General features: G+C 39.2%; 2 protein-coding genes across 2 annotated transcripts; both read left to right on the plus strand.

The window, feature by feature from the left end:
- The first annotated feature begins 4,926 nt into the window (after positions 1-4,926).
- Positions 4,927-5,889, plus strand: LOC143332367 (olfactory receptor 52D1-like). Its single transcript, XM_076749732.1, has one exon. The coding sequence runs from the start codon at positions 4,927-4,929 to the stop codon at positions 5,887-5,889; it is 963 nt and encodes a 320-aa protein (XP_076605847.1).
- Positions 5,890-10,055: 4,166 nt separating this feature from the next.
- LOC143333303 (olfactory receptor 4K15-like) lies at positions 10,056-10,997 on the plus strand. Its single transcript, XM_076751361.1, has one exon. The coding sequence runs from the start codon at positions 10,056-10,058 to the stop codon at positions 10,995-10,997; it is 942 nt and encodes a 313-aa protein (XP_076607476.1).
- Positions 10,998-13,241: the final 2,244 nt, after the last annotated feature.

Consider the following 13,241-nt stretch of genomic DNA (forward strand, 5'->3'; position numbering starts at 1 on the left):
TGATGCACAATACTGACATGTCCAGGATATTAGTCAAGTTGGAGAACAGCAGCAAACATCGGCCTTTTAATATCCCTCTGTTTCCACTAATGCTGTTTGTCCTTTTGTTTGTTCTGTTTTTCTAATAGAGTTAAAATGGATAACATGAGGTAAAAATAACACGTCAAGCCAACCTCTCCTTTTTCTGCAGCTGTTTTTACTAATTGCATTTTCTTAAAAGTCCAGAATGCAGATGCGACAGGTGAATGAGCCTTTATTGGAATCTTTGATGACATACAGTAAATAGCACAGTGGAGACTCTGTTCTCTATGCCATGTGTCTATCACGCATGCAGCTTTAGGGCAGACCAGCAAAATACATTTGAGTTTTCTTCACCTTATAATTTTACATTTTTAATACATTACTCTTAAGCTGAAGAAGCAAAATTGTGATTTCAATGAGACCACTCTGGATTCCAGCTTGTACAATGGAAAATGAATGGATTCCAAGGTGAAATTCAGAGTGAACTCAACCAAAATAATTCTGTCTTTGGTTTAAGAATGTGAATTTATGAACTGATGATGAATTATGAGAACCAAACACTGGTCCTTTTGCACGGTAGAGAGTGTAGTGCACTCTGTGTCATGGGCCTGTAACGCATTCAGCTCTGGCTCTCCACTTATTTTTCCTTGTACATAAGAGTACAATGCCCTTGCATTCTTCCGTCAACAAACATGCATCTCATGAAATTAAATTAAATTAGATGCAATTTGCCATACAAGTGGCAGGCTTTCTGCCCAGCAACATGTTCAGCGTGTACAAACACAACTTATGAAAGACTAAGGGCTGTTAACCAAGTAGAAAATGTATGATTTTCAATAAAAATCCATTGTTACATGTAAAAAATACAAACAAGCAAGAAAGTTTTTAGTATTTTTTTAATTAATCTCCATTTTAGCGGTATTAAATTTATTAAAAAGAAAAAAAAGAAAAGACACTAAAAGCAGTTCATTTAACATTTGAAAGGTCTTCTGTCTGTCTCATCATAGAGTGGCTGAACCTCACATGCATGTCTATCTCATGACGTTCAGCTCTCATAGAAAGTGAGACACACAGCATCTGAGAATAAACAGGAAACCATGTATTAGCAAATTAACATAAGCAATATATTCACATACTGTGTCTGGACATCAAAACTTACAAGAAGCCTTTTCCACAGCCCAGAGGTCCAAAGAACAGTTCTGTTGGGAGGCAAACCTTCCTACACACTCCACTTAGACTGGGGCAAGACCAGGGGAACGATGCAGCCTCATTCTCCACAACTGTAAAGATGGCAAATATTGTAGCTAAGTTCAATGTCAAATTTTTGCCGTGAAATGATAAAACCTGTAATTCTAAGCTCTAGAAGGAAAAATCGTCCAGTTTTGAGGTGAAAAAACACGCAGAGATATTATATCAAGACTCACCATTAAGCAGTAGGACAACCAAGAGCGCCAAAGCAACCACACGGTAACAAGCCATCCCTGCGTCTGATACTGATGCTCCAAAATGAGGATTTGGCCCGAGTGTGTTTATATTTTGGTCAGAGGGGAGGAGAGAAGATAATATAAAGCAGCGCACTGGTCACTAGGTTTTGTATTATGGAATTATAAGAATCCTTGAGAGGACGTTTCTTAATCACATTTGAGAAACCTGCATCAGTGTGCCCAACTCGTGACCGAGTATAGTCATGAGACAAGAGGTAAACATGGCCAAGAAACGTGGTTTTTCCTCTGATTTAAAACACATGCACATCCTTAACCCTCGTTGCTTTCTGACACTGAGGGCATGAGCACAGAGGCCAGCATTTTCCATGCTAGGCAGAAAACTGCATTAGCATTTTAATTCCAGGTTCAGCATGGAAACCTTTCCCAGAATAAATAAATTACCATCTTTAAGACAAATGATTGAAGGCTTGAATAACTGATTTGATAATACTGAGTGGTTGCCAGATGTCAAGAAGGAGTGTCTTATCTCAGATGAGCCTGTCAGAGGAAAACATGGAGGATGAAGGGAAAAACAAATGCAAAAAAGTTAGCAGAGAACGACTTTCAGTGAGACTGTGATGGACAATGTTTGTCCTCATGAAGTCGACAGTGTCTGTCTGCATGCACATGTTAAACCAAATGAATTGAAATAAACACAGAGCTATGAGAAGTGCACCATTGGTTAGCCTGGGGTTAGATGGGGGCTCCTTTGAGGGGCCTGTCGCAACCAAAAGCAGATGACACGGTTTAGGTCACTGTAAGCTTATATAGTTGACCATTACTAAAAAGCCACGCATTTGAGTAGATTTAATTTATGAATAAGTCTAATTCTGAGCCACAGTCACTGCCTCAGTGTTGAGAAGCAGATAAATCATATTAATAAACCAAATGCAGTTTACTACTGCTTTCACTTACATTGTTGTTGTTTAGGGCCACCACTAAAGTAGAGGAGCTGAATCTGACTGGAGATTCACATGTGAAATACTGGTCAAGTTTACATTATCTATAATATAGGTTGAGCCCAGGTGTGATTGGTTGACAGGCCCATCTGTCCCACCCCTGCAAAGCACCGTTCAGTTCATCTATCTTAACTTTGCCCTCTGCACTACCTGCCCCTAACGCACCACTGGCCACTTCACTGTACTCCTAATGAATGATTCGCTTCTTCTCATAGAAAATGAATAGAAAGCAGCACTTCTGTTCAGCCATATTTGGTGTTTTTCTACCCTTATGCATGCGGTTAGAAATTACAGCTGTTGGCTCAAGTTAATTTGAATTCATACATTAGATGTCAAACAAAATAAAGCTATTTTAAATGTAAATGAAGTGTGATTGGGTGGTGTGCATAAACTAGTTTGCAGAGATCCACAGAAATAAATGCCTGAACAAATGATTGCTGTGCTTTGCTTTGGCTCAAAGGTCATGATCCTTCAGACACGGTTTCATCAGTGTTGCATCAGTGTTCTCCAAAGGGAAGTCATTACTGTTTATCTCTCATTTCTTGTCTCTATTCTCAAGGTGCTGTCCAGAGAGGACTTACCTGTGGCAAAACAGTGGTGGCTAATTGCTTTCTAGAGGAATGGAAACACAAAGTGGACTAATGGCCTCTAATGAGTGTGTTTATCCAGTTACGGCTTGCGTCATCAGTCCTGAAAATCTTTCAACACAGTAGCAGTGCTTGCTAGTGACCCCATACTGCACCTTGACACAGAAAATAGATTTTTCAGACATTTTGTGGCATTGGAATAAACAATGAATAGTTTCCTCATTTATTTGATGAGCAGAAGTCACACAGAGAAGTTTCAAATGTGAGAGACATCGTAACATTCAGGAAAATTTGGGGATGAATAAAGTATCTATCTATCTATCTATCTATCTGCTCTTTCAAAAAACAAAAGACATTTAAGACCCAAACTGTTGCATGGCATGCATTTTTAATTTCCCTTTGCTATTTGGGCTGATTGGGACCTGATAAGTGTAAAAACAAAGAATTATCAGTATATATATATATATATACACACACACACACACACACACACACACACACACACATATATATATATAATTATTATTATTATTATCATTCGCAGTATGATGTCCTCGTATGTGGACACCAGGCCCTTGTAGAGCAAAACTGTTGTCTAGACCACAATACTAGGTCTAGACAACCCAAATTGTGATGTCCAAAGGTTAAACATCATCTTTTTCACCACACTTTCCCTTTCTTCTATGAGCCTTTGTAGCTTACAGACACATATCCATGTGGTCATACCTGTTCTGGGTAGCTCCTCGTGATCCGAGAATTGAATTACATCAATGGATGAATTCACCACCCATGATACGTTTATAGCAGCTGCACTATCCTTTCACGAAGCTAATTGTCTGGCCCTAAGAACTTTTGATGCAAGTCGATGCTTTCTGACTTCCCTCTCACGCAGGCAGGGGCAGGACTTGCGGACAGGCAACATATTTACAACAACGATTATTGATAGGCCTGGGCTTTCAGGGACCACTGTTGGTCCCTGGACCTCACTTTGAGAACCACTAATCTATTTTTTCAGTATTCATCTCAAATGTCCCAGAAATTGTGCATTTATGTGTGCAAAAACCAATTTTTTGCGGTGTTTAGGGAAAATGAGCTGCATTGATTGGTTGTATGTGTGCTTTCACGTGTTTTGGAGAAAGCACAGCCTAAAGGCCTAATTTTTGCCTTTAGTTTTTCTGGATCTGCAGGTCAGTGGTCAGTTTTGAATCCTTCAGACCTTTAGGAAAATCGTGCTCAGTCAACACACCAGCCCAACACACACGCACACACAATGTTCAGGTGTCTGTAACCACCTATGAACCACTAAAGGCACGTCTGAATGAAATGTACAGTCTGAACTGCAGCTCCTATTAAGCATATTAGACTTTAGATCGTTAAGATCTATCATATTAGTCATATGTGCTGCCCTTTGCAAAGAAGGTCAGTCTGTTTTGTCTTTTCTTCACATGTTTGCGATTGTGATGGAGTTCAAGAGAAGTAACACACTTTGGTAACCATGGTAACAAAACTAGTCCACCTTGAGAAACATTAAAGGGCGACACAAGCTTGGGAGGCGCACTCTGCTGCATGGAGAGAAGGACGACCACTCAGGTAACTGAACTCCACAAGAGTTTCTGAATGTGTGTTTCTGTACTCTGAGCCTGTCGTTAATTGGTTTATAGCTGAGCAACCTTTGCCTGCAACTAAGACTCAAATGCTTTGCATTTGCATGCATGTTTGGCATGGTCTACTCATTAGTACTTTCTTTTTACTTCTCTTTTTAGCGCCATCAAAGCATTGCATTTCCTATTTCTGTGTGATTCTCCTGAGCTTATTTCGAAATGTGTACCGTATAATGCAGTCAAAGTCTTTTTCTTTTCAGGATTGAACTGAAGGATGGACAACACAACAGCACTAACATTTACAATGACTGCATATGCTGCTATGGAAAACTACAAACATGGGATGTTTACCGTATTCCTCCTGCTGTATCTTACTACTATCACTTTGAACTCACTGCTCATCACTGTCATACACCAAAACAAAGAGTTGCATCAACCTATGAATGTGTTCATGTGCATGTTATCCATCAATGAAATATATGGCAGCACTGCATTGTTACCTGCAATTATGTCTGTGCTCCTATCCGAGACATATGAGATACCTGTGGAGTGGTGTATGGCTCAAGTCTTTTTCCTACACACATATGCAAGTGCTGAGTTTTGTGTTTTAGCCGTTATGGGATACGACAGATATGCTGCTATCTGTGACCCACTACATTACCACAGCATCATGTCCAATTCAAAGACAGCGAAGCTTGTTGCACTAGCAGCTCTGTACCCGTTTATTTTGTTTGGCTGTTATTACTCTCTAACCTTACAGCTGAGCTTCTGTAGAAAAACTATGCCAAAATTATACTGCGTGAACATGGAGCTGGTCAAAAATTCATGTTCAAATACACTGTACATAAATATTGTGGGACTTGTACTTATTCTGCTTTTTATGGTGCCTCAGTTAGTGATGATTGTTTTCTCTTATGCCCAAATTGCAAGAGTGTGTCAGAAGTTATCAAGAGAGTCCAAGGGCAATGCTCTGAAAACATGCATCCCGCATTTATTGTCTTTGCTAAACTACACCATTGGTTCTTTATTTGAGATTATCCAATCTAGATTCAACATGAATCATGTGGCTGTTGAAGCACGTATCTTCCTGTCTTTATACTTCGTCATCATTCCACCAATTACCAACCCAGTGCTGTATGGACTTGGTACTCAGACAGTAAGAGTTCATATCCTGAAAATGTTTATTCGGTACAAGATCCTACCAGCAAAGTTAATGAAGCCAGTGACTGCATCTTAAAAGACACTTGTTTCTTTTACACTGCAGTGACATTCACAATCATTGTGTTTCAGACACTGTGCTCAGGGCAAGACTCTTTTTTCTCTGATACTTAGATTGTATTGTATTCAAGTTCATGTGACAATAATATTTTTCAGTACCACTGCTCTTTATGAAGTGGCCATCTTGATTCCCTGAACCTTTGCTGCCCTTTTTTCCTGCCACTGAGTCTTCACCTGCACTTGAATATGATTTACTGTTGTAATGTAATGATATTAAATGTGTTTGTGTTAAGTCACATTTAAGGTAGCAAAACTTCTCAGTTTCAAGAATAAGTATGAAAGATGTAGAATATATGATATTTTCTGTACAGGACTGAATTCTCTTTTTTGTATTTAGCAATAAGGCATGATTGTGGTTTTTAGTCATTATCTACTGCACGTCTTTGTGTTTGCGTAATATTGCAAATGTGACTTGCCTTCAAATATCAGAAATTCGGATGCTCAGTGATTCTGATTCTGAGAAAGTGATTACCTTCCATCAAAGACGCACGCTGACAAAACAAAAAAAGGTTTTTAGGAGGATCATGATGTAATTGGTAAAAGGCACTTTGGCAAAATTTGACAGTTGTAGTTACACATAGCGTCAGTGAGACCTTCGCGAGTTTCTATCCATCCTCTCAGGTTTTTGTGTATCCTTCCCTTCTGCACTTTTCACATCTATAAAGTTTAAAATCATATTGTGAAAGGTTTTAAAACCTTTAATAGAGACAGAAAGTTTCAGACCAAATGCACAAAGTTGGAATCACCAATTCATCACATGTCCTCTTAATTTTTATTTCACCTGATGTTTGCTTGTCATTTGCTGCACTGTATTTGTTACATTTGTTCAGACAACATAATTGTGCCCTGTGCCTTATATAAAAGAAAATATTTTCAACTTTTTGCATTCATTATGTTATCACTAAACCCAGCACACGAATAAGTGCATGAATATACTTTATGTGTTTATATGATCAAAACTGTATTTTGCATTTTATACATTTTTTGCTGTTGAACTAAGATCACCTGTAACATCCCAGTTGAATGAGATCTTGATCTGGCAAACAATATATAATAATAAATACTTTAAATCACTTTTATGCAGTTTTAGTGTCACTGGCTGCCAAGATTCAACCATTTTGCTGCCGCCATAACATTTTTAGCAAGGCAAGGAGTTTATTTATGCTTTATTTATATACATTCATACTTCATATGTACCTTTACTACTTTAACTGTCGTGTAGTTGCATCATAAAGACTAATTTGCATCATCTTAAATTCAAAGCCTGAAAACACCTGCCATCAAGCATTATGGTGCAGTTTAACACAGGCTCATGCACTGTCAGTATCAGCTACAGCTAAGTTACCACTTACATGTCTTTTTTCTGAACACATAACAGTCTGCAGTAACCTTTGCATCATCTGTCTCAGATCACGTATCACACTAACAAACCAAAGGGGAAGCTCATGTACGTTTCCTGACTAGCATCTAAAGCTGTTCATGTTCTAAAATAACGAATGAAGCAAAAATGAACTGAGTGTAAATCCAAAATGTCATTCAGTTGAAATTCAACAGACTCACTCCACATGTGCATTGAAATAAATGATAGAAAGAGTGTTGGAGGAGTGGAAAAAAACAAAAACACACATTGTCAGATTACTTACAAGGCCAGGTAGTCACCCAGATTCAATTAATCCACTTCAAATATGACACATGTGGATAATACCTGTGCTACGTTGACAGGATCTGCCAAGAGGTTATCAACCTGAGAAGCAGGCGACGCATCTCAAATGTCTGCGATCGGGTCAGAGTGTCCTGCAGCACACTACATCAGTCACATCATGTCAGGGCCAAAACTTGAAATGAGTGGGTTATACTTCAAATACAGAGTTCACTGCAAGCCACTAAGGCTATGCTGAATGGATGTGTCAGTAGTTAGTGGTAGTTTGTAGGGTGTGTGCATGTAGGCCTAAACATGTTTAACAAAGCTGGACACATTTTGTGCTTTTTGCCTCTGCCGTGAACAGATGCTGCGCAAAGAGACTAAAGTTTTTTAACTGAGATCAAACAGCTGTCAGTATGGATGGTCTGTGTTAAAAGATATTAAAAATACATTTTGTACAGAAGCACAAGGAGAAGAAGAACAAGAGTTGTTGCTGACACTTTTTGGTGTAAGTTGAGAAAAACACTTGTTTCAACACTGTTAAACATGTATGTCACTATTTTGAATTCTTTATCATTGTTTTGTGAATTAGCAAGGGTAACCAGGAAATAGATACATGGATAAATATGCTCATTAGTGGTCAGAGTTTAACATCCCTTTGGAAGCAATTAGGAACCGCTTCATAATGAGAGGGAGACCATACCTGACGTGTAAACAATACCTGGAGAATATAGGGTCTTGGCGTAACTGTGATGAAAGTGTAAACACAGGTTATCATCAATATTGTTGTCAGAAAAGAGTGATCGAAAGGGGATTCGTTAAAAAAAGGCTCATTTTTCTGTAGGAGTGATCAACAGTTCGAATTTCCTTCTGCTTAATGTATGACCTCTTTGGAGGGGCTGCAGCTGTGCACTGGCTGTAGGAAACACAATCATGCTCAAGATCAAATATTCTAATAACTGTTGTTCAAAAACTAAAAGTACAATTAGTGCAAAAGTACAAAAAGTGTAAAATACAAATGTCTTTACTGTGTATTTGGGGTGCTGTGGTGTTTCTGCACGAGACAAATTAAAAATTAAGTTTACTGAACACACTCTGGTCAGTGGCACACATACAATTGTATCATCATACAGCCGTGCTACCCATCACTGTTGCACACACTCTATGGTGTCATACCAAGGTTGTTTCTGCTTTCATCAGCGCTGTAGACAAAAACAAATCGGTTCAGGAAGTCTCTGAGTACGCCACTGACAAGAGCCTGAAATATACCAGGTGCATTTGTGAGTCCAAAAGGCATTAGTAAATACTCAAAATGTCCAAGGGGAGAGTTGAAGGCTGTTTTCCATTCATCCCCTTCTTGGATTTGGACCAGATGGTATGCTTTGCAGAGATCCATCTTAGTGAAGATGGTAGCACCCCTGAAGAGGCTCAAAAGCAGAGTTAATGAGTGCAAATGGATATTTGTTCTTAATCATGACATAATTTAAGCCCCAAAAGTCTGTGCAGGGAGGAAGACTTTTGTCCTTCTTGGCCACAATAAAGAACCCAGCTCCTACAGGGGATGATGAAGGGTGTATTAAACTGGCTGCTAAGGACTCATGACAATGTATTTTTCCATGCTTGCTCTTTCAGGATGTGATAACAGGTAAAGGGGCTCCAGGAAGCAAATTAATTGCAGTCATAGGCCCAACTGTGGCCCAGTGATGACACTTGAGAGGTATAGCAGTTCAGGTCAGGGTGTTCAGTCCTGGGAGAGAACGAAAGGTCAGCAGGAGGATGCACGGCTGACTGGAGACGTGTGGAATGACACAGGGGAGACCATTCAATTATGCTACCCCTGGTCCAGTCAATGTGTGGGTTGTGGTGTTTTAACCAGCTTTAACTGACCATAATGTAGATGAGATTCAGCCTCTAAGGCTTAAAGGAAAAATGCCTCATTCCTGTCAGCCTTCCTGTGTGTTTGGTGAAAATATCATCATCAACTTTGCAGCCATTAAATGGCAACGTCAAGGTACTTCAAGATATATTTCTCAATGAAACTGTTGTTTATCAGTCAGTTGGTGATGTTTATGTTGGTTCTGTTCAATCATATTTCAATATACTAGATCAAATTGATTTCACCTGCAATATACACTTTGCCAAATTATTGGAACTAACATTATCATCTCCAGTAGCATAGGCAATGTGTGAGGTTTTGATATTTGTTTGCATTGCAGAAATCAAACAAGCTCATGTTGCAACGCTCTCACCCTGTGGAAATGCAGGACTTGACATACGAATCCTGTGAAATCATTGGTCAGACCACATGACTTCATTTAACAGGGGAAGTGTAAAGAGTATTAAATCTGCTCAGTGCAGCTAAATGCAGGTTTTGGGGGAGGGGGGGGGGCTGTACACAAAGGTAACGGTAACATTTATTTCCCCCTTAGGTTGTACAATATATTCTGGATTTCTCAAATGCTTTAAGGTACATTTGTGTCAGCATGAGGAATTTCTCTGAAGTGACGTCTTTTTATCTAGCAGATTACTATGGAATGGAGGACCTGAAGCCACTGTACTTCTGTGTGTTCCTGATTGTATACATAGCCATAGTTGCTGAAAATGTCACGCTAATCGGGGTGGTCTATCGTGAAAAATCTCTGCATGAGCCAATGTATATGTTGCTGTGTAACTTGGCTGTGAACAGTCTGTTCGGAAGCACTGCTTTGCTGCCAGCAATGCTGGGTAACATACTGTCCCGCTCCTATGAGATATCTCTACCGTTCTGCCAGACACAGATCTATGCTATACACACATATGCCATCATTGAATTCACAATTCTAGCAGCGATGAGTTACGACAGGTATGTGGCTGTTTGCTATCCACTGCACTATCATGCAATCATGTCACAGAGAGTGGCTAAGCTTATTGTTTTTACGTGGCTCTACCCCATGCTGGCATTTCTCATTGTTCTAATTTTCACTCTTCAGCTGCAGTTTTGTGAGAAAACCATAGAAAAGGTGTACTGTTTGAATTACTTACTGGTGAAACTTGCCTGTACAGATACATATATTGTTAGTATAGTTGGCCTTCTATCTGTGCCTCTGTATACACTTCCACAGATTATCATGATCTTTTATTCATATACACACATCCTGAGAATATGTGTTTTGTCGTTCAGTAAATCCAACCTCAAAGCCCTCCGGACTTGTACCCCCCACCTGCTTGCAATTACTAACTATGCTATCGGGTGCTTTTTTGAAATAGCACAAAGTCGATTCAATATTGGTTACCTGCCTTACCAAACCAAGTTGTTTTTATCTCTGTACTTTTTGATTTTTCCACCCATTCTTAATCCAGCAATCTACGGTTTGAGTATTCAAGTCATAAGGGTGCAACTGTTTAAGCTTTTCACCAGAAAAAGCAGGCAAGTAGCAGATAACTAAGTCACGAGGGCTGTCGCTATTGTGCATTCAAAGTGAGTCTTGCATGGTGCCATGAAGACTGATGCCTCTGGAAACACATGACTTACAGAATCTCCTGTCTCTCTGTGTTGTTTAATCACATTTGCTTAAATGCAGCCAGAGCAGCCAGGACCGAGACAAACATTTGTTGTGCTGAATTCATGTCTTGCCATATGGAATTCCTGAAGCATTAGCAGGCTGAAGCTCAGGCTTTGTGCACCTAACATGGTTTCAGTCAGTTTGTCTGTGCCTCTCCGAATCTGCAGGAATGTTGTAAAGACATATTTTTCAATCTTCACTGCATTCAGTTTGGTTTGCTGACTGAAACGTGTCACTGGAACTTTAAAACACACCTTTGCCTTCTTCTCTTCGTCCCACCTGCTCTGCAATCTCTAATATGACCACTGCTGGCTTCAGTTGTACTGGATGTTTGAGTGTTTTCAGTCGCAAATAAACACAAAAATGACTAATGCTGTTATTTGAGCAACATTTCATGTTTTCAAATAGTGCTTCGGTAGCGCAGTGTTTTGGTTAAGTGAATGTTGACTGGACTTATATGCTCTGTTTGTCCTTCCTGTTCAGTTAATACTGAGTGCCACGATGAGCTGAGCATATGAATGAACTTGTAGTCTGTTTTTGCAGTGACTGAAAGCTCAAATATGTAATTCAATAAACATGCAGATTCCAGTGTGCAACTGAAGCTCTTTTTGTAACATTTGTTGTGATTGATAAAGCATAAATATTCAATTTTGTCTAATCTTGTCATTTATAGAAGTAGGGACAATTAAAAAAAAAAAAAACATTTGATGAGGTTTTCTTGATATGAACAAACATTTGAATCTGTGCATGCATGTGAAAGCTTTACTTTGAGGGAAAAGAGATTCACTGCTGATTAATTCATGTCTATGGCAGCATATAGTCAGAATACAGGACTGATGTAATCATTTACTTACAATTAAAATGATAATAGCAATGATATTATTGAACATTAGTTGTGTAGTTGTTCTATTGATGAAACATCTACTACTCTATTTTCAAAAGGTGGCATCCAAATCTGCACTTTTAGCAGAATTCTTTCATTAGTCCTTGTTCATATAGGATCTAGGATCTGACTCTGACATCCAACTGAGGTCAATAAATATGCAGAATAACTCCTACCTTACAATATACAGTATAACACAACATGAGATGGCAATATAAAGGTCATTAATAGGGTGTAACATCTGTATATAAATGACACTGTGGCAGTGAAAACTGGCTAATTCAATGTGCTGTGTGTTGCTCTCTGTCCATTTGTGTTCACAGAGATAAAGAGTTGATCAAAACAGTGAAGTGGCTACACAAAAAAATAAAGACACTGTAAGACACGACACCGTTGCAATAATCAGGACAATGTGTCTGCAACTATCTAACTAACTGCTTTCCTGAATGACTGCAAGCAGCTGCAAAATGAATCTTTTCTTTGTGCAAGTCAGCTATTTTTGATCAACAAAGTCACGTGTAACAACATGGTTATGTACCCACAAAGGGCGTGATTTGGCATAAATGCGGCTACACCCTGCATCCTCTCACTGAATCCTCCCACCCACATATTCCTGCCTCGAATCATTGGCTGTCATCCAGGAAATCACAGAACAATAGTTCACTTCTCTGCATATCTGAAAGGACTAATTCAAAGGCGATTTTGTGCTGGATTTGCTGTTTTAGTCTTGAAGACAGCTTTAAACGTCTTAGAGGGAGAGGTCATCATACTGTGCAGGGATATAAAAATGGATCCTGGGCTGAGAAGGTGAATCGTGTGTTCTCTGTGAGTTAATAATATATGTGGGGAACACACAATGCGGTCGAACTGTCATTATTTTTGTATCTGGAGTGAGCCTTACCTTTCAGGACTCCGGCAAGTTCTCCACACTTTCACAACATCCGCCTGCATCTTAAATGGACAGTGGTGACAAAGATTTCTTCCTAACATGTTTACTATCTAAAGCATATTATGAGATTCCACTTTGGATATTTGTGTACGGGCTCACACTGCAGATGGGGCACTAATTTCCTGTGTTGATCCTCTTCTGTGTTATTCTTAATTATCATATCCTACAGAATAAGAACGCCTGAGGTTTCATATACGCTGAGTGCATGTGTTTCCATTTGCATCTCATCCTCTGAGTCAACCTTTGCCTAAAAATAGTCATCTTAAATGAGAAAGAAAACATCTAACAATGGCTC

Source organism: Chaetodon auriga, chromosome 15 (assembly GCF_051107435.1).
Source record: "Chaetodon auriga isolate fChaAug3 chromosome 15, fChaAug3.hap1, whole genome shotgun sequence".
NCBI lineage: Eukaryota > Metazoa > Chordata > Actinopteri > Chaetodontiformes > Chaetodontidae > Chaetodon > Chaetodon auriga.